This window comes from Poromitra crassiceps, assembly GCF_964638095.1.
Source record: "Poromitra crassiceps genome assembly, chromosome: 8".
Lineage (NCBI taxonomy): Eukaryota > Metazoa > Chordata > Actinopteri > Beryciformes > Melamphaidae > Poromitra > Poromitra crassiceps.
Window position 1 is genome coordinate 54,100,712 of NC_139629.1, and position 23,602 is coordinate 54,124,313.

At 43.4% G+C, this 23,602-nt stretch overlaps 2 protein-coding genes across 2 annotated transcripts in view; one reads left to right on the forward strand and one right to left on the reverse strand.

Annotated features, from left to right (window-relative positions):
• Positions 1 to 2,312, reverse strand: part of LOC310781609 (nicotinamide phosphoribosyltransferase-like) — a gene marked incomplete at its 5' end in the record, with an annotated part of 6,050 nt that extends 3,738 nt beyond the window's left edge. Inside the window, 4 exons of the mRNA XM_083642213.1 lie at positions 941 to 1,099; positions 1,557 to 1,685; positions 1,810 to 1,913; positions 2,285 to 2,312. Coding sequence (XP_083498339.1) covers positions 941 to 1,099; positions 1,557 to 1,685; positions 1,810 to 1,913; positions 2,285 to 2,312 — 420 coding nt within the window. The remainder of the gene's footprint in view (positions 1 to 940; positions 1,100 to 1,556; positions 1,686 to 1,809; positions 1,914 to 2,284) is intronic.
• Positions 1 to 23,602, forward strand: part of LOC310780808 (uncharacterized protein) — a gene marked incomplete at both ends in the record, with an annotated part of 118,416 nt that overhangs the window by 87,563 nt on the left and 7,251 nt on the right. Inside the window, one exon of the mRNA XM_083641310.1 lies at positions 23,221 to 23,367. Coding sequence (XP_083497436.1) covers positions 23,221 to 23,367 — 147 coding nt within the window. The remainder of the gene's footprint in view (positions 1 to 23,220; positions 23,368 to 23,602) is intronic.

Here is a 23,602-nt window from a genome sequence, read left to right on the forward strand (position 1 = left end):
GTAGCAACGAGATGTCGTCCCATTTTTCTTCTGATATGAACAGGGCAGTAAAGATTAGTTTGGCATCCAAGTTTCATTCCTAAAGACTAGAACAACTTCACCGCAGATATACAACAAGTGAGCAGTTGACATCATGTCTGTCAAGAGCTTTGAGCCAAATGTGAAGAAATTCCATCATGGCGTTCCTGAGATATCGCATTAACGAGCTAGAAAATGGCGTTCATGAGGTCACAGTGACCTTGAACTTTTGACTTTTGGCCAGTTCATCCTTGAGTCCAATTGGACGTTTGTGCCAAATTTGAAGAAATTCCTTTAAGGCATACCTGAGATATCGTGTTACCGAGCATGAAACGGGCGGTCGTGAGATCACCGTGACCTTGAACTTTGACCACCAAATTCTAATCAGTTCACCCTTGGTCCAAGTGGATGTTTGAGGCAAATTCGAAGAAATTCCGTCAAGGCGTTACTTACTGAGATACCGCGTTAACGACCTTGAAAATGGCGTTTGTGAGCTCACAGTGACCTTGACCTTTCACCACCAAAATCTAATCTGTCATGTTTGGTTAGAATGGAACTAAAGACCTTGAACTAAAGATATTCACATTAATTTGAGCACAGTCAAAGGTTAAGAATGACATCAGAATCAGTATCACCGAAGTGTTCCTAAGAATAATGATATTCCCACATCCACTGAATGCAGCATAAACTCCAGCCATATTGGCCAGGTGAGTGGGGGCAGTCGTATGGAAGGAGAAAGGAAAAGGTCAAAAACACCGGTAGAAAAATCGATATTGTTGACTGATGATTGATGTTGCAGCCATGCGTTTTGCTCATGAAAGACTTTGGCCTGTGACTGTCATTGGGTCCTGTTCATGTCAATATTGACATCAGTGATGTTGAGTACGACTAGTGAGAAGGAATGAAAGAAGCTCCTGCTGACCTCCTGTGAGGAGACTCCTCTGTAGCCGAAGTCGTGCAGTTTGAAGTCCAGACCTTCCAGGCTCCCTGAAGTGGCCTTCAGGTGCTTGGCCAGGATCTTCTTAAACTCCCTGGATATTGTGGCCACTGTGATGGGATACCACATCTGGACCAGCATGGTCTATCCTCAGCAAAGGGAGGGTTGGGGGGAAACAGGAATGAGGGGGAAGGGGCAAGAGAGGAGAAGGGGAGTTGTTGAGGAAAAGGACAGGAAAGAGATCAATACTTCTCATGCATCATGTCATAACTTCTCGTCTATGGGTGTGGCCACACCAAGCCTGTTTGATGGTTCAGCATAGGGCTGTGACGATGACCACATGACCGCGGTCATGTGACCGCAGTTATTATTATTATTATTATTTACGTTATTGTAATCTACTTTATTATATTATTTAGAGGTACACTGCCAAAATAAGTTCAGTAGGTTGTTACGAATTACAACATAATCCAAACAACTACAGGTCATAATTACCCCAAAACACAGTAATATGGGTGTAAGGAGACGGATGTGGACAAACCCAGTCTGGCTCAGTGACAGAGTCTTAACACTATGAAGACATTTCTGTGTTTAGTTTTACCTCGATGTAGTTGGTGAGCCAGAAGAAGTCGGGGTCTGTATTTTCCACGGTGAAGAGCACGTTCCCTCGTGGTATGACCCTGCCCTCAGGAACAGCTTTGATCCGGATGGGAAGACGACCATCGTATTTCTGCCAGCAGAAAGCACATTCACATCAGTTTAGTGTCGAGCTGTATGATGAAGGATGAACACCTCTTTGTGTGAATGGGCTGTGTCTGTGTGATGGACAGATAGGTAGAACACTTTTAGGATACCTCTAGGAGTTTCCTCCAGCCTTCTTCATCGAATACAGTCTGTCTGAAGTGCATCTGGTAGAAGAGCTTGGCTTCCTGAATCTTCTCCTCTGTGACCACTGGGCCTGCAGAGAAGAAACAGAGTTACTACTGGACCCTCAACCATGGACAGAAAATACACAAGACTAGGGTTCAACCATTATTTGAAGTAGGGGTGTGTGCAACTAACGATTATTTTCATTATCGATTCAACTGTAGATTATTGTCTTGACTAATAATCGATTAGTTGTTTAGTCTATAAAATGTCACTACCGGTAATCAACATTAACAGTGAGTCAGCTAGCAGCGTTTGTTTTGTTCGTTATATTTATTAGATTCTACAAAACCTTGGCTGCCAGATGGCAATTTGAGACGGGTTTTATCATTATCTTAGTTACATATCAATGTGCGCAGTCCGGTTTTGCAACATAATAACCTGGCACCATAGCAACATCACCTCCAAACATCTTCAGCTCCCACGTCATAGCTTTGGCTCCATTATGTTTGTAGGCAGGTATCTGCTGCTCACCTGCAGCTCCTCTGTGGTCCCTACTGCTACCTCTGCATTTTACACCTTTATGTACATTTGGGGTCTATGTATTTTTTAGTGGCCTAATTCTATTTTCCTCCCTCTCTGCTTCTCTCTCTCCTTTCCACTTTCCAGGCCTCGTTTATGCTGAAAGACGCACAGGCTGAGCTCTATATTCAGGTAGCAAAACATATATTTTTCTTTTTTGTCATTTTATTTTCTGTTTTACAAAGGAGAGATGGTAAACCAAGTCCTTTGTAAATGTTACATTGTATCTGCTGTTTCTTACCAGGAAAAGGGACAACGCCTTGTATACTAGGATGGATTTTGGAAATGACACTGCTGGTTCTTCCTTTATTCCATGCAGATGGTGGCGGAACAGCAGCAAGCTCTAGCATAATGTGAACTTACTGTATATCTATGCTGTATCACCGGGTTTGCTACCGGGCCCTGCATCTCGTAGCATACCGCGAGAGCTCCTCATCTTGTAGCATACCGCGAGAGCTCCTCATCTTGTAGCATACCGCGAGAGCTCCTCATCTTGTAGCATACCGCGAGAGCTCCTCATCTCGTAGCATACCGCGAGAGCTCCTCATCTTGTAGCATACCGCGAGAGCTCCTCATCTCGTAGCATACCGCGAGAGCTCCCCAGTTTTTCTGTCTTCCTTTCTTTTCTTTTTGAGAAATATCAGATTTTGAAAATCTACTTCCAGAGGCTGCAGCGTGTAGCGGGCTCAGATTTAAAGCCAGAGTGACGTTTCTGGTATCATATGAAACTAGAAGACCTAAGGCATCGATTGGCACCAACCGTGTCACACTAGCTTGTTAGCAAGGTGGCTAAATAATGCTCCAAATTTAGCGAGGGGAAGAAAAAAAAACATTTTCAAGGCGGTCCTCTTACACAGCCTATTGTTGGCGTGTGTGTGTGTGTGTGTGTGTGTGTGTGTGTGTGTGTGTGTGTGTGTGTGTGTGTGTGTGTGTGTAGCCTTATGTTGTTATTTAGCCTTTCTGATGCTACTGAATGGTTAAATCAGCACATTTTATTTTATGAGGAAACATTATTGTATCCGCAGTCGAAGTGGTCCGTGCGGAAATTTGGTTTGGTACATAGCGGTACTTGGTCTGAAAAGTTTGGGAACCCCTGAGTTAGAAAATGGGATAGTCCTAAAGAGAAGCAGATGCAGTAATGCCAGAATTATGTTTAAATTAGTTAGTTTAGTTCTAAAGCTTTAAACAGCACTTAAGGTATATATATATATAACCTATACATTTAATGTTTCGATAACAGTCTTCACCTACTGCAACTGGGAAGACGCTGCAACCATACACTTTGGATTCTGACTGCGAGGACTCCACCCCACCTCCACTGCACCGCATTTACACCTGGTTTTTAAATGTGACCTGTATCCGGATAAGTGATCTGGATAATGGTCACATTTAAAAACCAGGTGTAAATGGGGTGTGAAAGATCTGAACACAATGTGAGCCAGACTACCTCCAGATGTGGTCGGGAAGTTCTGATCACATCCTGATCACGATGCATTTACACCTGGCATTAACATGCATTTTTTTACATACCAGGCTGTTAACATATCCCTTGTAACTGGTAATACTTAGTTGATTTAAGGGGTAATAGTAATATTACCAGGTAAATACTTAGTAATTAGGGGACTGCAAAAGGAAGCGTTAGTGTATTTTGGGGGTTATGAACCCCAGAGATGGGAAGCAACTAAGTACAAATACTTTGTTACTGTACTTAGTAGGATTTTCAGGTATCTGTAATCTATTTTACTTTTACTCCCTACATTTTAACACACATATCTGTACTTTCTACTCCTTACATGTTCAAAACAGGCTATTAGTTTAGTTTTAAAGCACGACAGATAAAAACGGTGTAATGTTGTTTGTCTCTCTTGTCTCCTGCTCTCCCAGCTTTCGTGCATTATGTGCACCCTTTTTGTGAACAACCATATCACAAAAATTATTAATCAAAGTATAGTATTTATACATCTTAAAACATGTTTGGAGGGGATCGTTTAAGTTTAATAGTCTTATAATTATATTAATGTGATGTGAGTTTCATTTAGCTTTGCACAGTAACAGCCGGTAGAAATACTTTTTTACTTTGATACTTTATTACATTTCAGAGCCTGTACTTTTTTTTTTAACTTTTACTTGAGTAAACAAGTTGAATCAGTACTTCTACTTTTACCAGTCTTTTTTTTTTATGACCGGGAAGATCTCTTTCTCGATGGACGTCGGCCTGAGCTACACACACACACACACACACACACACGCGCGCGTGCGCACGTATACACACGCATGCATGCACGCAAGCACATACACACGCATACACACACACGTACACGCACACGCACACGCACACACACACACACACACACACACAGACAGTCAGACTTAGGGCGACCAGATCCCAGCAAACGAAATGTGGGACAAAGAGTACGTTTATGTGGGACACATTACCGATGCTTTGAGGTAGTCTAAAACTTCGATATATTGTCTAACTTACAAAAAATATACATTTCTATTCACCCCTCTCTATGCTTTGCCCTCTGGTTGATTCACACAATCTGCAAATAAAAACATAAATTATTTTATTTGAATGCAACTTTTGAAACTCCCACACTGGGTAAATGTTTTCACTTTTTTGCATTTTCACACCCCAAGAATGCCGTTCCCGTGTAAAAGGAAGGCACTAACGCTAAAAAGGTTTGCTGTTTTATGCAGGGAGCGTTGCTGTGTAAACAGGGCCTCAGTTTGTCAGAGCTGCCTACATAGTGTGCTGTGCTCTGTGTGTGTGTGTGTGTGTGTGTGTGTGTGTGTGTGTGTGTGTGTGTGTGTGTGTGTGTGTGTGTGTGTGTGTGTGTACCTGGATCCTGCTGAGCATGCTGGGATTGAAGATGTACATGCCGGCGTTGATCTTGTTGGAGACGAAGACCTGAGGCTTCTCCACGAAGCGCTGGATCCTCCCGGCGCCAGGCTCGTACACCACCACACCGTACTTAGAGGGCTCCTCCACCCGCGTCACCTGCACACACACACACACACACACACACACACACACACACACACAAGTCACCCCACCGGCACACAGTTTAATCACTTTTTTATATCACTGGATGATAAATATTAGGAAAATTGTCTGTATGTCTGTCTCTCCCCATCTGTATGTCTGTCAGTCTGTCTCTCCCCATCTGTATGTCTGTCAGTCTGTCTCTCCCCATCTGTCTGTCTGTCAGTCTGTCTCTCCCCATCTGTATGTCTGTCTCTCCCCATCTGTCAGTCTCTCCTCGTCTGTAAGTCTGTCTGTCTGTCTGTCTGTCTCTCCTCGTCTGTAAGTCTGTCTGTCTGTCTGTCAGTCTCTCCTCGTCTGTAAGTCTGTCTGTCTGTCTCTCACCACGATGGTCCCCTCTCTGCCGTGGCTCTGGTGGAACTGCAGCATGTGTGTGAAGGGGAAGTCACAGATGACGTCGGAGTTCAGGACGAAGAACGGCTCGTTGTCCACGGCCAGCAGCTCTCTGGCCAGCGCCAGGGGACCGGCTACACACACACACACACACACACACACACACACACGCACACACACACACACACACACACACACACACACACACGATGTTTTCCCCAAACTTTTGAAAATGACCAACATGGTTTGATTGTCTGAGGAAGTTCCCGCACAAAACTTGCAGGTTCCTCTAATGAGAACTAGCAACTCTACAGAAGCTCACAGACAACTATTAAAGAGAGAGAGAGGCTTCAGGCTTGAATGTGTGAGTAGGGATGCAGCGGTTTCCGATTTGAAGGTATACCGCGGTTTGAAAAAGCCACGGTATCAAAACCACTAAATTTTGCCTTCATACCTTCTCCACGGTATCAGCTGTTTCCCTGAGAGAAAGTGCCTGGGGTCCCTTGCAGAGACAGAGTGCAGTTACACGGCCCCTCCCCCCTGCTGCATGTGTGTGTAGAGAGCAATCAGTAATCAAGGAGTCATCATAGAGTGCGTTTACATGCACACCAATAAACTGTTTATTAGCGGATTTCTGAGTTACCTGATTATTCAAGTGGTCATGTAAACAGCATACACCGATAAGCTTTATCCGTTTATGGTCATAAACGGGTTATGAATAAACCGATAAACACACCTAGGTTTCTGGGCAATAATCGGTGTTCTCTCTGCATGTATACAGCATAACCAGCTTTCTTTCGGGTTTATACATCTGCGCATGTACACGTTGCGGGAGAGAGAGGCAGCTGGAGACGCGCGCTGCTCACTCACTCACTCACTGGCCCCTTTCTGCTTCTTCTCCCCGGCCATGGCGCACCACAGCCGGCTTGATGAGATGAAGGTGAGCAGCACGGAGCTCCTGCAACAGGCGTTTCCCGACCTGCTGCCTCCCCGTTGCTGCACTGCTATGTTGTAATGTGGATACAGGAGATGACGAATATTTGTCTTGAATTGCGAATAGAACGACGCATTAATAAAACGCATTGGACTCAGTGTGCAAGCCGTGATCTGTGTGTGACGGGTTTTTTCAGATGACGGATTAAAAAGATTTATACGAACAAAACGTAGCCTACTCAGCTGTTCAAAACACAAGTTATCCGCCACTAAAGACCTTAATTCGCTCAGTTTTCTGACAGCTATTTAAATTCAGTTGGGTCAAGATCTGTATCGTTCATGTTATTTGACGTGCTTCAGTCGCCTGCCTGTCTCTGTGCGCTTGGTAAAGTTGGAAATATATGACAGATTCACACTTCCAAAGCGACGCCTCCCGACAACGAGATACAAACTAATTTTCACCTAAACCATCCTCCGAGCCAGACAAGAAGTAATGAAAATGTGATTTTGCATTTTGCAACTTCTTTTGTTGTTTTATTGCGGAATTACCGCTGCCTTCTGGAGAGAAATCCGACTAATTGACTGAATCATGTAAACCCGGGTTTTTCCTATTGTCGGATTATTAAAGTGCATGTAAACGCAGAAATCAGATTATTGCCATAAACTGATTATTCTCAGTTATCCGTTTATTGTCTGCATGTAAACGCACTCATTGTTGTGAGTGACAATGGCTGCCAGAGATGTTGGTTTCACTTTCATGTGACTCATTAAGCTGCGTTCAGAATCGTTCACTCATTCACTCACTATTCCCCATGTAGTGTTGTAGTGATGGGGAACGACCAAATTAGTTTTCACTAAATTGTGTTTAAGAACCCCCCGAACTTTTTCCCCCGTCAAAAAAGGACAAAATCGGTAGTGTGGGACTATTTTGGTTATCAGAAAAACACGGATGGCCAGGGCTTACAGGAGGAAGGACAGCCGACATGCAAGACATGCATGAGTGGCTGCACTAGGAGGCAATACCTCAATCATGATAGCCCATCTGAGAGAACACCACCCGTCCTCATTTGCAAAATTCAAGGTACGTTAACGTTAAATAATAATAATAATAATAGATGGGGCTTATATAGCGCTTTTCCATAGCTCAAAGACGCTTTACAGTAGGCTACACAAAAACTAAACACTTGGGGGGGGGGGGGGGGGGGGGGTGACGTTAGTGAACATATAACGACAGAGATTACACTAAACACTGAGTACTATGTGGGGGGGGGGGCGATAGTGGTGAGACAAGACAGTAGACAGAGACAGCACACAAGCAAGGATGGGGGGAGGGAGCAGAGGGACTAAGGGAAGGCGGTGGAAAAGAGATGGGTTTTGAGGCGGGAGTGGAAGACTGTGAGGGACTCTGAGGTTCTGATTTCTTGGGGAAGGGCGTTCCAGAGTCTGGGAGCTGCCCGAGAGAAAGCTCTGTCCCCAAAGCTGCGGAGTTTGGACTTGGGGGTGGAAAGGAGGTTGGCTGAGGAGGATCTGAGGGACCGGGAGGGTTGGTAGGGGGAGAGGAGGTCTTGCTTCATCATACATCACATCGGACATAACGCTAAACCATTTCCACCGGCAGGTTTGAGGAGTAGCTAACATTAACGTCAGATAAACACTCATGATGACTCATCATAGGCTATCGTTAACATGGCGAATTAGCATCAGCTGACTAACGTTAACGTAACGTTACTTCTTGACTGAGTGATCACGTCTTGGGTAGGCCAGGCTGGCCAGCGCCTCGTTATCAAAAACACATTGCACTGAAGAGAAGTAACGTTCAAGACTCCTCCAACCTGCCAGTGAATTGAGGCACAAACAGTGTGTGTGTGTGTGTGTGTGTGAGAGAGAGAGAGAGAGGGGGAAAAGACAAGCGCTCAGCACAGGGGCAGAGGCTAATGTGTGAGACAGAGGGAGAGGGGGGTGTGTGAGTGGGGGTGTGCGCTGTGCGCCATCAACATTGAAACAATCATTTGTGTCCACTGTCCAGTGCAGTCAGTGTCCATCCGATTTTTACAAAAGATAAGCATCTATTTGATATTATGTGTTTTAGTTTTACATAAAATTAGATTAAATAAATCGTCATTTATGATAAGTAAGAATAGTACTGTTATATATCCAAGCACACACACATTCGCAACAGTTAACTGTCATTACAGATGTAGGTTACATTAACATGTATTTTTTCTTTTTTTAGGCTAGCAGTAGTACTGGCACCAGCGGAGGGGTATCCACATCAACAGCTGCAGAGACCAGCCAACAATTCAACATGCATTTGAGAAACAAATGGCCTATGCACCCAAATCCAAACCATGCCAAATAATTAAATGATGCTGTGGCATACTTCATTGCCAAAGATATTTTTGTCATCATGGTCCCCATTCAACTATCATTTTGTTCATGGTAAAAATTAAAATTGTATGTTTTTTTGTGCCATATTTGACAAGAATACATAAAAGGGCCGCAATACCGTGATACCGTGAAACCGTGATAATTTTCTCCAAGGTTATCATACCGTCAAAAAATCATACCGCTGCATCTGAGTATAGTATAGTATAGTATATATACTATACTATAGTTTAGTCAAATTAATATCAAAATAACTTTTCTATTCTTGCACAAAATAGATAAATTCAAGCACATTCAATGACCCATATCTATTCATGTCTATTTTCAAAAAGTTGCAAGGCCTTGAGCGCTCACCTGTTCCCAGAGGCTCCTTCTCATGAGACAGAGAGATACGGATCCCAAGCTGAGGAGAAAACAGCTCATCTGATCAGTCTGGACATGACCTCCACTACTAATACCACATATTATAATCATCAGCACTACTGATTCTACATATCATAATAATAATCACCTTATTTTTCTTTCAGAATAAAAGCAAATGTCATCCACATAAAAGCAGGTCCGCCTGCAACTAACGATTCTTTTCATTGTGGATTATTTCCTCACAGTGTTTCCCACAGGATTTGGAGAGATTGTGGTGGGTTGATCTCACACACACTAGGGGGGTCCGGGGGCCAGATTGAGTGCACTTTGAGAGCAAAATATAGAGGCTAGCTCTATGAAGGACAACACACACATAACATTAATATCCTCTTTACTGTTCTGTGGCTTGACAATAATGAAAAAATAAATGTCTTCCTATAGTATATTCTGCACACAGGTCATTATATTGTAGAATACTGCTTGCTTAAATACAATGGCCCGTCTATACCAAAACTGTCAGGGAAGAACTCAAGCACAAACTAACATTTGTAGACATAAACAAAAGTCAAATAAAATAAAGGGAATTTCCTAACTTTGATTGGAATAATGTGTTCAGCCAAGACAATACTTATACAGCCCAAGCCCTAAAGCAGGAGTCACTTTGCATTGCTTTGACACAAAATGCACTCAGTGGTCAGGCCTGTCCAGGCAGCCATGTGTGTGACTCACTCTCTGCTCCTGGACTCTCATCTCTCTCTCCAGCAGGTCCGACATGTAGCTGACCACTAGGACCACGTGATCCACACCGGCCTGCGCGCGCGCGCGCGCGCACGCACACACACACACACACACACACACACACACAAACTATTGTGAATAAAAGTGAAATGTCAACAAAAATACAATCAAAATATTAATTTCACTTAATTCACTTCACTCACACTTAGGCTACGTTCACACAGCCATGCTTAGTGCTTGAATCTAATCTTTTCCCCCCTAAGTGACTCAGGTCAGTCTTTTTCATGACTGTGTGAACAGTACAAGTCACATTGAAAGTGACTTTTTTAAAGATGACCTGGGCTACTTTCAAATGTGGAAAAACATCAGATTTGAATCTGATGTTTTGGAACAGACATCTGGCCCATATCTGACTTAATGCTTCAATGTGACTTTTACGTCATTCCAGAGCGACATTCGTCACTATTCTGCACTGGTGGGAGGAGGGAGGACCAAGCAGGTAGATTGTGATTACAAACATGGAGGACAGCTGTGAGGGAGCTAATCAGTGGAGGGACAGTGAGGTTTTAGACCTTATAAGTATTTGCAAGAAGTAGCAGCTATTGCTCCACAGAAAGCCATCATTAAAATGTTTTCTAAAGGCTCTCTTTCTCCTCCTCCTCGCTGTCATCTGCACCCGTATCCGCTGGCTTCCACTGCACAATAACTTGTAAATTGAACCGTAAACAACAGATGAAACAACATCGTCAGTTACCTCCATGTTCACTGCTGTCTTCTTCCGGGTTTATGTAGAACAGCTGTGTGCTGCGTGTGACGTTATTGTTGTTCTTCTGCACATGCGGGTCACTTCAGGTCCACGACCTGTTCACACTGGAGTCTGATATGGGCCACTTTTAAAAAGTCTGTGTGAACAGCCACACAAAAAATCAGATGTGAGCACCAAGTCAGATTCAAGCACTAAGGATGGCTGTGTGAACGTAGCCTTATAGACACTATACATACAGGTATATGCATGATTATATATAAACGTATAAACGATTGAATCTGCGCTTCCACAGTTACAGATGCTAACGTACGTTGTACGTTCCGATCACCCTTATTTTACTGCTTCTGCTTGTACTCTCTAGTCTCTATTTGCTTACCTTTATGCAGTGTTTATAACTGGTTTGCTGGGGGGAGGGGTGCTCTAAATATCCCCAAATGTTCTTGTCTCGACTTGTTTCAGTGAGAGAAAATCAAGCTAGCAAGCTAAACATGTTTAACTTCTTATACGTACTTCACAATAAAATTGTACCGTTTGTCAGTGGACATAGTTTGGTTTGTTTGAAGTGGGGTCCTATCAGCTAGTTCGATACACTAACTTAATTAGGTACAGTGTTCAGGAGGCTGGGCACAGCGTGTAACGAGACCCGACACTCAGAGCAGCAGCCAAACCAGCTTTTTCTCTGTAAGTACGTGGGGTCAGGGCCGGTTCCAGAACAAGATGACTAGGGGTGCATCCTAGATAGGAAGGGGTGCAGATGCCCGGCCGAAGGCCGGGCCCACTCGGGTGGCCGGCCGAAGGCCGGCCGCCCGAAAAATTTGACATGTTATTTTACTAAAAATAATGCATTTGACCATCATTTCAAGTAGAATGATACCACCCAAGCAAGAATATTTCAAGTGTTTCAAGTGCTTTACTGAAATATTTGGACCATATAATGATAATACAATTATCTCAACCTTAAAAGGTTACATATAGGTGCCAAAAAGCCATAAAATCACATCAAAGAACAAAGAAAAACAACAACTATAATTCAAGTTTAAACAGTAAGTGTGCAGCTGTAGCATTTATTTAAAAAAAAAAAAAAAAAAAAAAAAAAATTTTTTTTTTTTTTTTTTTTTTTACTTTTCAACTGAGCATGCAGACAATTAAAATAAGGGTGCAATGCATGCTTTTGCACCCCCGTAGAACCGGGCCTGCGTGGGGTCAAGAACTAAAACGTAATTTAGCACCTAAAACAACGCCCACCTAAACAAATCGATATCTGTGTACATGCACGCTCTATTTTGACAATTTTCAGCGCTTTACTTTTCCGCCAAACAGCAGTTTCATTCGGCACTGCTTTTTCTCCCAACCGTACAACTACCGTATTCCTCCGCTAAAAGCCTGCACAGAGCGCTGGATTACTCCGCAGATCAGCTGTTATTTTGGGTTATTTTATTTCTCCCAGTTTGTTAGTGAAGACACAACAAATATAATACACGAACGAAAATATGAGTGATTTTGATAGCGAGGATGATATGCCATTCACCTTGATGACAAGAGGATACAATTATGAACCAGAGAGAGTAATATACAGAAGAGGAACTTTTGCAGAGAGTGAACAGGCAGAAAGAGAGATGCGAGGAACTGCCTGCTGCCTAAATGCCGGTGTCCTCCAGAACTTTTTCACCATTCCCAGGATAAATTGTGGAAAACGTCCCAGACCAGAGAGGCCAGGTGACTTGTTGTCTCTAAAGTAAGTCAGTGTTTTATCTCTCTTCTAAGCCTTCCTGTTTTGTAAACCGCGGCTCTGTGCTCTGTCCAGGCTTTTAGCGGAGGAATACGGTAGTTGTACGGTTGGGAGAAAAAGCAGTGCCGAATGAAACTGCTGTTTGGCGGAAAAGTAAAGCGCTGAAAATTGTCAAAATAGAGCGTGCATGTACACAGATATCGATTTGTTTAGGTGGGCGTTGTTTTAGGTGGCTAAATTACGTTTTAGTTCTTGACCCCACGTACTTACAGAGAAAAAGCTGGTTTGGCTGCTGCTCTGAGTGTCGGGTCTCGTTACACGCTGCGCCCAGCCTCCAGAACACTGCACCTAATTCAGTTAGTGTATCAAACTAGCTGATAGGACCCCACTTCAAACAAACCCAACTATCCCTTTAAGGTAAAAAATGGGGGTTTAACTCTTTTTTATTTATATTTTAATCCTCTTTTTATACAATGTTTTCTTTCCTCTCACACCTTCATAGCCAAAAAGAATCCATCCAGATGTTGTTTATAGATTGTCTTTGTGATGTTGCGAATTGTGATGTTGCGAATTGCGATGAGCTCACCGTGACCAGCGCCTCCACCTGGTGCAGCAGGATGGGCTTGTTGCAGAACTCCACCAGCGGTTTGGGCGCTCAGTGTGAGGGGGCGGAGCCTCGTGCCATACCCGCCGACCAGGATCAGAGCCTTCATGCTGCTGCCGTTAGCGACCGGGGATGGGATGACCAACCGTTACTGGGATGACCAACCGCGGGTCATCAATACAGGAGCCCAACCTGGAGCTGACCAGGACAGAGGAGAGTCAGTGAGACACAGTCTGTCTGTCTGTCTGTCTGTAAGAATGTCATTATGTCTATTTTTTAAGATAGCTTATCTACAAGACACCTAGACTATCCTAAGAGCCTAAAAAGTGCTACTAATATGCCATATTTCGGAGAGGAGAAGCTTCCTAGTGCCGACAGGAACCTTGGGAGTTTGAGTATTTCATGACGTTTTGCTTCCCAGGTGCGCTGGATTTGATCACTGACTGAGCCGCCGTCTCCATGTGACTGCATGTGTTTGCTTGCTGCGTGCAAGCGGCGCACCATGATAGTGAGATCAAACACACCCTGCTGTAAATTCAGCACAGGCTGTGGAAAGACTGCTTTTAAACGGTTGTTTCACACAGACAGCAATATTATTTTAACTGCCCCGGCTAAATTACTGGCTTCCGTAGGAGGACTATCATATCTTCGGATCTGCAATCGGACATCGGAGACAGGTGGGAGAGCGTTTTGAACAGCCGTTCACAGCCCCTATTGCCTTATGGAAGTGGGTGTGATGCTAGGACTGTAGGAGTGTATATGGAGTACAGTAGTAGCATCACTTATGGGGCTAGGGGGTGAGTACATAACGACTGCATTTTGATTTTTGGGTGAACTTATCCTTAAGGCAGCAGTTGCTGCTAAAAGCTGGAGACTTCTGAAGTCTACTCTGTTATTTCCACTTAACACATGTCTTTGTGTGTGTGTGTGTGTGTGTGTGTGTGTGTGTGTGTGTGTGTGTGTGTGTGTGTGTGTATCTAACCTATTTAATCAATGTACACTGATGGAATAAATACTATTCTATATTGCACGACGCACGTATTATTATTATATACATATCAATTTATTAGTGGTACTTTTTAGGGTCTTAGGATAGTCTACTACAGTCTTGTAGGTTACTAACAGTATCTGCTTGGTGTCTGTGCCCCTATTCTCAAGCTTCAGATAGCTTACCGGGGTGTCTCCATTATGATTGTACTTGTGAATAAACTGAACTGTCTGACGGATGAATGGGAGCAGGTGTTTTTAGCATGCAGCTAGCCAGTGGTTTACTTGTCTCTCCCACAGACACACACACAACAGATTGATGGTAAGAGTAACGTGAAGTCTTTGAGCTCCGACCCAAATAAACATAGTGATTCCAGCTAGGCTAGCTAAGCTAAGCTAAGCTAAGGCTGACTTGCAGCAAAGTTCCCCACAGTGCTCTGGCTGACTGAGGAAGAAGAGGCGGAAACTCACAGACAGTTGACAGCCAGACTCTCTGGCTGCACCTGGACGACGTGAAACTCTCATAAAGACGTATAAATAGAACTCTGGAGCAGCTGAGTGAACTGAAATCAACTGTACTGAACTGAATGACACGTCGTTTCTGACACTCGACCCAGATCCGTGTTCCGTTTCCTGCACGAGTGACACAGCCACTTCCTGTCAAGAGTTCCAAAATAAGTAAAAGGGACTTCTACCAGATACGTTTAAATTATCCGTCTCTACTTCTACGTGACTTTTACACACAAGACACACAACGTTATCATTTTAGTCTACTTTAACTCTAATTATTTCACTGAATATTTTAAAAAATCTCTCTGGGTCTGTCCTCACTGAGGTCATGGGCGCAACATAATTAGGGGAGTTGGTCCTGGGAGCCACATTGACATTGTGTGACATGTCACCAAGACCCCAGGAACAGCTCTGGGCCATCATGGCTCTGGCCACTAGTAGGTGGTACTGGTACGCCTTCATCGGAAACAGGCAGGGTGACAAAATCACTTGTGAACGGAGGCCAACAAAACCTAACCTCTCCCACCCCCACGCCTAAACCTAAGGTCGGCATTGCGGGTGGTCGGCATAGCGGGTGGACACCATTTGGAAAAAAAAGGGGAACATAGGACCCTGGGAACATAGGGATGACCCCCTCTCAGCTCTCACGCACGGGCGTGTGGCGTGTGCGCGATTTCGCTACGAGATGTGAGTTGATGGGCCAATCATAAATATGTGCATCTTTGATGGGCCAATCATAAATATGTGCATCTTTCAAATCTGAGCGGAGACTATAAAAGACACGGGGTCATCCCTATGTTCCGCACTCGACGGTTTTCTCTTAAGAAGTCAGACGGGTATTTTGACACGGAGCAACACCTCTTTCTTTACTTGAAGAGCACTGTATCGATTTTCACTCTCATCATGAAGAAGCAGCAGCAGGTAAGCAGAAACACATTTCACGGCAATTTGGGGATGACATAAAACAAGTATTGTTTTGAAATGAACGACACACAAACGGGGTTTGATGAACAGGTGTTTGATGTCAGTCAGGTAACGTTAGCTACATTAACTTTGCCAGTTCTAGTTTGCCAGTAAGTTTGTTACCACAACAATATCCTTAGCTAACGCTAACTTTCTGACAGGAAACTTAGCAATTTTGTGGTGCGTTAGAGCCGATCCCCAGTCGGCCGACACAGCAGCCATCTTTGCTCCAGGTACTGTAGGCTACAGTCAGTCGTTGCCGTTACGGAGCCTCGTTTGAAACTAATGCCAGTTAGCTTGTTGTGTTGAACTCACTTAGCTTGCTAAACGGAATGTACCCAAGAATATGGATAGTTGGTGACGTTATTTTGCACAAGTCCGTATTTTTCGCACGTTTAAAAAATAAAGAACAGAGAAGCAGCGAGTTTTGCACCCCCCGCCAAATGCATCCCCACCTCACGGGAGCGTATATTGTAATGATTTATACGGAAACTTAAACTGTTAAATGATATAATTGTCTGGGGCAGACGTGATCTCCAGGCCAGTGGGTGTGTCCTGGCTCATGGGGACCGACTTTGATGCATCAAATCCACATCGAGGTGACTTCCATGCCGGGGGTCTCTTCTGGCTCATGCAGGCCGATTTTGGTGCTTAAAATCCGGCTACAGGTGACCTCGAGGCCTGGGGTCTCTCAGTTGAGCACGGAGGCCGATTACCGCATCATCAGCTAATGAAAGGCATGTTTGATGAACAGACTGAGTCATATGAATGACTATTAATTAAGTAGGCTATGCCTATGTCATTGTAACCAGAAGTGTAGTGCTATCTGTGTTGAAAAGAAACACGCTTTTATTGTTCCTTCATGCTTGTAAACGTACCTTTTTAGCAGCTGGTCCGAAAAATGAAAGGATGTTTGGTTGTACTGGCGGAAAAAAATATATGTTGATGCTGAAAAAGCCAGTAGCCTGGGGTGGGCGGATCGATCCCAAAATATCGATACTCCCGATACCTGAGTCTCGTTTTGAAGATCGATCCTGACATCAAAATATCGATTTTTCTATCTTTTTTGCGTGCATTCATGCAGGGCTTCTCCGCCTCGGATTTGCTGTTGTCGTGTCATCACATGTGCACTGAAACAGAGTATACGTGCCTGGGCCAATAATAGTGCTTGAACGATATGCAGGGCGGGTCTTGTAAAGGAAGGCAAGCAGCAGAGCACAGAGTGGGATTGAAATCCGACGCGCACAATCGCATACAAAAACACATGCCATTAGGTGATGGCTCAAAGGAACAGGAGCAGATCGTTTGGTTATTTTACATCGGTATTGTTGTGAAGTGTGACGTAGCCGCATGCAGGCTGTCCACTACTGTGGGACCACTAGCCTACTACAGTACCAACTTGTTTAAGCATCTGAGAAACAAGAAAGAGAGCTCTGACCTGCAGAAAAGAAGGGGAGGAGGGAAATATCAGACAGACACCCCCCCCCCTCAACACTCCACGGGCAGTCTTTTCACAGAGGAAAATAATATCCAGGTATATATAGTAGTTGAATTAATATTAAGGATCTTCAGCATTGGTTAATGTTACATTTTCAAACTGTAGCGGTCATAATTTATAGTGGTTGATAAATTGATAAACCTATTGATGACACACTGCTCTCCCCTACATGAAAGTTCATAAGCCATATTTAATAGTAAAAAGTATCGGTATCGATATCGGCAATTCTGGACCAGTAGCCTATTACTTGGTATCGGATCGACACCAAATTTTGCAGTATCGCCCACCCTGTTTCAGTATAGCTTTTATTAAACTGAGCTGTAGCTAGTTAAGGTGGAATGTTTCCTTTTCCTTCAAGCCACGAGTTGATGCTGTGTGAATCATTCAGCCCACCTTAAATATAGGACGAATGACAACGCGGCTCCTCGTTCCTTTATTTTTATTTTTATGGGGGACTACTCGTTCAGAAACAGTAGTGCGCGCCCCCCTCCCCCTTTTTTCCCCAGGGCGGCTAGGACCTCTAGCCAAGTGTAGACCACCATCTACAGGTGAAACTGTAAACTGTTTCCAGTAGATAGATCAGGAGCTGTAAGTGTAGACCTATTGGCGAAATTTGTAAATAAATGTAGGCTAATTTAAAACAGGGTATCTGTTTTTACCTAACGTGCATTTTATGCCTCTTGCAGACTGGCACATATTTTATAGTCCTGTACAGGAATAAATTGATGTATTAATTAATTTACCAATGACAAACTTCCCATAAATGTCACATTATATTTAAATCAGAATTGCCAGACCTAATGTGAACAATTTGCATTGTAAACATTAAAGGTGGCTTTGTCAGTGAATTACTATTTTGAATAAATTTACCCTGTGTATGAAATGTGTTATGTAAATACTTGAATACAATTCATCCAGCACTTATTAGAACTTTTTATTGGCACAATAAAAAAAACAAGTATAATGAACTTTTGTGCTAAACAAATTTTAGTGCAAATCACACAGTAATAACATAGTAAAACATCTTACCAAAAGAGCACTTTTGTGCAAAAGGCTCATACTATAGCCAAGTCCTGAAATGGACTAGTGAACAATTCTCAAGTTGTTAGAAAAATAAAAATAGATAAAAAATATACAGATAATAAACACTAAACACTCAAATGGACTAGTGAACTGTCCTGCAGTGTGTAGATGAGCTGCTTTTTTTTGGAAACAAATGCTGCATTTCTCAGCCAGCAAAAATATACTCAAGCAGCACCATCCTCTATTGCAGATTTGTAAAATAGTAAAACAACTTAACAAAATAGTGCTTTTGTGCAAAAGGCTCATAGCCAACTTCTGAAAGCTATCTCAAGTTGTTGTAAAAATAAAATAGATAAAAATATACAGATAATAAACCCTGAAATGGACTAGTGAACTGTCCTGGAGTGTGTAGATGACCTGCTTTTTTCTTTGGAAACAAATGCTGCATTTCTCAGCCAGCAAAAATATACTCAAGCAGCACCAACATCTATTGCAGATTTGCATTTATGAACACAAGTTCCCTCACTTTTGCGGGCTTAAGGCGATTTCTCCTCTCTGAAATGATTTGTCCAGTCTTGGAGAATATTCTCTCTGACGGAACTGACGTTGCCACAATGCAAAGCTTTCGCATCATGATCTTGCTAAGCCTGGGGTAGACATTGGCCCGAGATTCCCACCATTTGAGAGGGTCGGAGGATGTTGGAAGCAGGGGCTCCTCTAGGTAACACTGCACCTCCACGATGGCATCTGCTGTGGGATTCCTTGTTGCTGCTGCACCAGCTGCCCGCTCAAAGAAGTGGCTCCAAACAGCTGATCCTTCTGCAGCACTGCCCGCTCCTTCTTGTTGGCCTGGTTGTTGCTGGTTGGGTTGGCTACTGCTGCTGATAGTGAGTCTTCCTGCTGCAGTTGCTACTCTCTGAAAAGCCTCATCTGCAGCTCCGGGGTCCCCAAATGCCATCTTCTTGAACCTCGGGTCAAGTGCAGCAGCGTCTGCAAGGGTGTGGTTATATTCCATTTTGTGGAATCTAGATGCCATGCTTGCACAAAGCGAGTCCACCAAATTGGCTGCTTCTAGTGTTGTTACGTCTGGTCTGTGGTTGGTTGTAACTTTCTGTAGCCCCTTGGCCAGCAATATTACTTTTGAGGCAGTCACATAGCTAGTGTGTGTGTGTGTGTGTGTGTGTGTGTGTGTTTGTGTGTGAGGGAGAGAGAGAGAGAGAACAGGGATATTACTATACATAGTGAGACAATTACAGTATTATAAAGTGTTACCAACAATGACACTATAATGTACACTAATACAAATCAAATTGTTATCATTATCATAATTTGTTATCATATATTTTTTGCAAACATGCAAAGCTAGCTACAGCTGACCAACTCTATAACTACAGAATAACATACCGGTCTGCACTGATCTCCTTTGTGACGTCATCAAAGGGCTCCAGGATAGGGCACACCTCCATCAGCACACTCCATTCCTCCTGGGTCAAAGGGCTGACGTCTGCATTTGTGATGGCCAGGGTGGAAATGACGGCATCCTTGATAGCCAGAAAACTCTTCACCATGTGATATGTAGAGTTCCATCTTGTGACGCAGTCCTGTTTGAGTCGCTGTGGTTCCTTGTTTGGATTCATTTGGAGCTGAGTGGCCTTCAGTTTTTCTGCACCCACTGTGCTCCTATGAAAATATTCCACTGCCGCTTTCACTACCTGATGATGTGGGAGTGGTTTCAGTAGTATTGTAGTACTACCTGATGATGTGGGAGTGGTTTCAGTAGTAACTACCTGATGATGTGGGAGTGGTTTCAGTAGTATTGTAGTACTACCTGATGATGTGGAAGTGGTTTCAGTAGTAACTACCTGATGATGTGGGAGTGGTTTCAGTAGTATTGTAGTACTACCTGATGATGTGGGAGTGGTTTCAGTAGTAACTACCTGATGATGTGGGAGTGGTTTCAGTAGTATTGTAGTACTACCTGATGATGTGGGAGTGGTTTCAGTAGTAACTACCTGATGATGTGGGAGTGGTTTCAGTAGTATTGTAGTACTACCTGATGATGTGGGAGTGGTTTCAGTAGTAACTACCTGATGATGTGGGAGTGGTTTCAGTAGTAACTACCTGATGATGTGGGAGTGGTTTCAGTAGTAACTACCTGATGATGTGGGAGTGGTTTCAGTAGTATTGTCGCCATCGTTATCTTCTTGGTCATCATCGTCATCGGGAGTGGGCCGGCGTCTCACCTCAGCCAATTGCACGGTGGGATGCTGTGTTTTTAAGTGGCGGTGAAGGTTGTTTGTTGATCCTGCTTTGAAAGATATATATTATTTGCAAATATTGCATTCCGCTTTATCATTAGTTTTACTTGTGAAGTGCATCCAGCTGCTGCTGCGTTTGCGAGTTTGGCTCATTTTCATCCCATGTCGTCTACCTCTCCTGGCTGGTTCTTCTTGTCACGCTGCCTAATGATCGACTGACTGGCTCTGTCAATGACTTTGCAAGTAAACTTCTCAGAAAGTTCACGTCAAAGTTCACGTCATCATTTTTGCATATCAAATGAGGATGCACTTGTTATGCTCACCGCGGTGTAGTGTGTTATTTTAAGTGCTGACACCGCCCGCTTGAGCCAGTAAACATGACAGGCAAGCCTCCTGCGTTGTGTTCGTGTGTGTGTGGTGACACTCAGGAGGCAAGAGGCAGTACTGGGTCTCAGGTTGTTTACTGTGTGACACATAGAGCAGGGTTTGGTGTACATTATGCGCGGTCTCACTCCCCTCGTTGACATTCCAGGAGGCGAGATTTTTTTCCCATGATGGCGAAGGCTAGGCGAAGGCATGACCCGCCCCTCTCTGCCTCGGATTGACTGACTGCACTCGGCTGCTCTCGCCTGCTTTCCAGGCGAGCCAGAAGTCATCTCAAATGAGCCTAATATAGCCTATTCAATGTCACGATGCTGCGGGGGGAAGTAGGCTACTTACAAGCATTATTACTATAACTATAGGCGATTAGTGGAGTGTTTGCTGGACAGCTAACTAACATTCATACTTTATTCAAATGACTCTGCAGTCAGTTAGTTTCTGCTGAGGATGTAAGGGTCATCTAAGCATTAATTTGTTCATAACGTGAGCAGCAGGTGCAAAACAATCATTACATCAACAAGCATAAGATGGCAGATGGCAGCATATAGAATCAAAAGGTTATGTGTGAGATCTTACTTTATTATATTAAACGTTACAATTGCAAACCGTATAACAGTTATTTAGGCCTACTTAGCCTATTGCACAGGCATATGAACGTGTATTTTTTCTTGTCATTCTAAATTTCATCACCTTGTTTCCTCTGATTAATATTTAAATTACAATAATACATAAAATACATGTCATTCTTGTGTTACAATGAGCTGAATTAGTTCCCTGTAAATAACCCTGTTTTATATCACCCTTGATCAATTCTCTGTCTATAGGCTACGTACGTGCACTGCCAAGAGTAGCGGCAGCGTTATAAACCATAGATGACTATATTAAAAACATAAACACACTGGCGTCTTTCATGCAGGCTAGCAAGCGTAACTGCTGTATGTCTGAGTCTGACTGTCTGACCACAGACTGTAGAAAGAGATGTAATGCAGGATAGCCAAGCGAATGTGTTTGGATGGAAGTTTGACGCTAGGCCAATCAGAGGCAGAGAGGGGCGGGTTATGCCTTCCCATAGCCATCGCTATCATCCGAAAAAAAATATCGCTTCCAGGAGACTGTGACCGGAGCTGCGTGCATGCGCACATAATGACGTTGCTGCGGTGGGTGCGTTTGGAAACACTAAACTCTAGAGCACACAAGTAGGAGATTCACAGAGGAAATGGGGTGTTTTGGTGAAATTCATAAGCGTGACCATATTAACCTGTTACATCATCATGGATTAATTCCTCATCAACACCTAGCATTAATTAATACCGTAATTCATGTGTTAATTAGCACCATCGACATCCAGCTATCCAGCTAAAATTGCCCCCAATATTTTGATAATTTCATTTTCATCCAATTCATTTAATTTCCATCTCTAACACACACTCAGCACCTGCAAGCTCGTTGCCAGAAGACAACGATGAAGAACACACTCACACAAACATCTCTGTTTACACTACGCTTTAGCAACTTTATGCACTAATTATTATTATTTTTAATGCCCCCAAAATGTTGTAAATGCCCCGAGTTTTTAGACGGTGGGGCAAAAGTTGCCCCCAAAATATTTTTTAAATTTCCTACACTGCCCTCATGATACGTCAACACCTGCCTTCAGAGGAAGGAATAAGAATCACATTTTTATTCATTTCTTTCAGAGCAAAGGAATGCAACTTCAGCAGCTTGATAACAATTGTAGACATCTATCGCTACATTACAAGTTTCACATGTGCTCCTACGTGGTTTTCTAGCTAGACCACACCTTTTATTCCTAGCCGGTAAACTCTAGTGTGCCAGTCTTTGGCAGGTGAGCCTAAATTAATTTCTGCTCTTAAATGTACAAGTATGCCCCTCAAGACTACAAATGTTGTCTCCTTCAGGTACACATGGCAGTCGCCCAAGTGGCCCCCGTGCAATATGACATGGAGTTTCTTGAGAGTTGATTTGAGTTAATGAGTTATTAATTTGAGTTAGTGTGGACCAGTGATGTCACTGGTCCACACTTTAACACTCATTAACTGTCAAATTAAATGACAGACTTCAAAACAGTTTACAGTTTTCTGATATACTACTGATGTTCTAATGATACAAAGCTGGTTGAAAATGGGCAGTGTTCCTTTAACTTGTGCCACGTCTCTGAGCCACTGACTTATTAAGTGATGAGATGAAGGAACTGAGAGCCACCCCTTCTCCCTTATACGTCCTCAACCAAGTTAACCAACTGTGTACCCTAACTGTCCCTTTACTCTGCTCTCCTCAGCTAAAAGTCCCCACCACAGATGAGCCGGGAGTCACTGTGGATTTCCGCAAGCTGCTACTCAAGCGCTGCCAGAAGGAGTTTGAGAAGGACAAAGATGACAACGACATCTTTGAGAAGAAGCAGAAAGAACTGGACGCTGCCTCAGGGGTATGTACAGTATGTGCCTGCCACAGAATATATTGAAGGGGGAGGGTCGAGTCGAGTTGATGGTCAAACCTTGAAGTGTGGTGGGAGGGATTTGAAGGTGACCGTGTGTTGGGAGGAAGAATTTGCACCATTACATTAAGATCCAATTTGGTCAAATTTTCTGATGTTTAGTGTTAAAGTCCCTGGAAACCAAAATCCACAAAAACGTTCTAACTATGTTATTTAGGGTCTTATG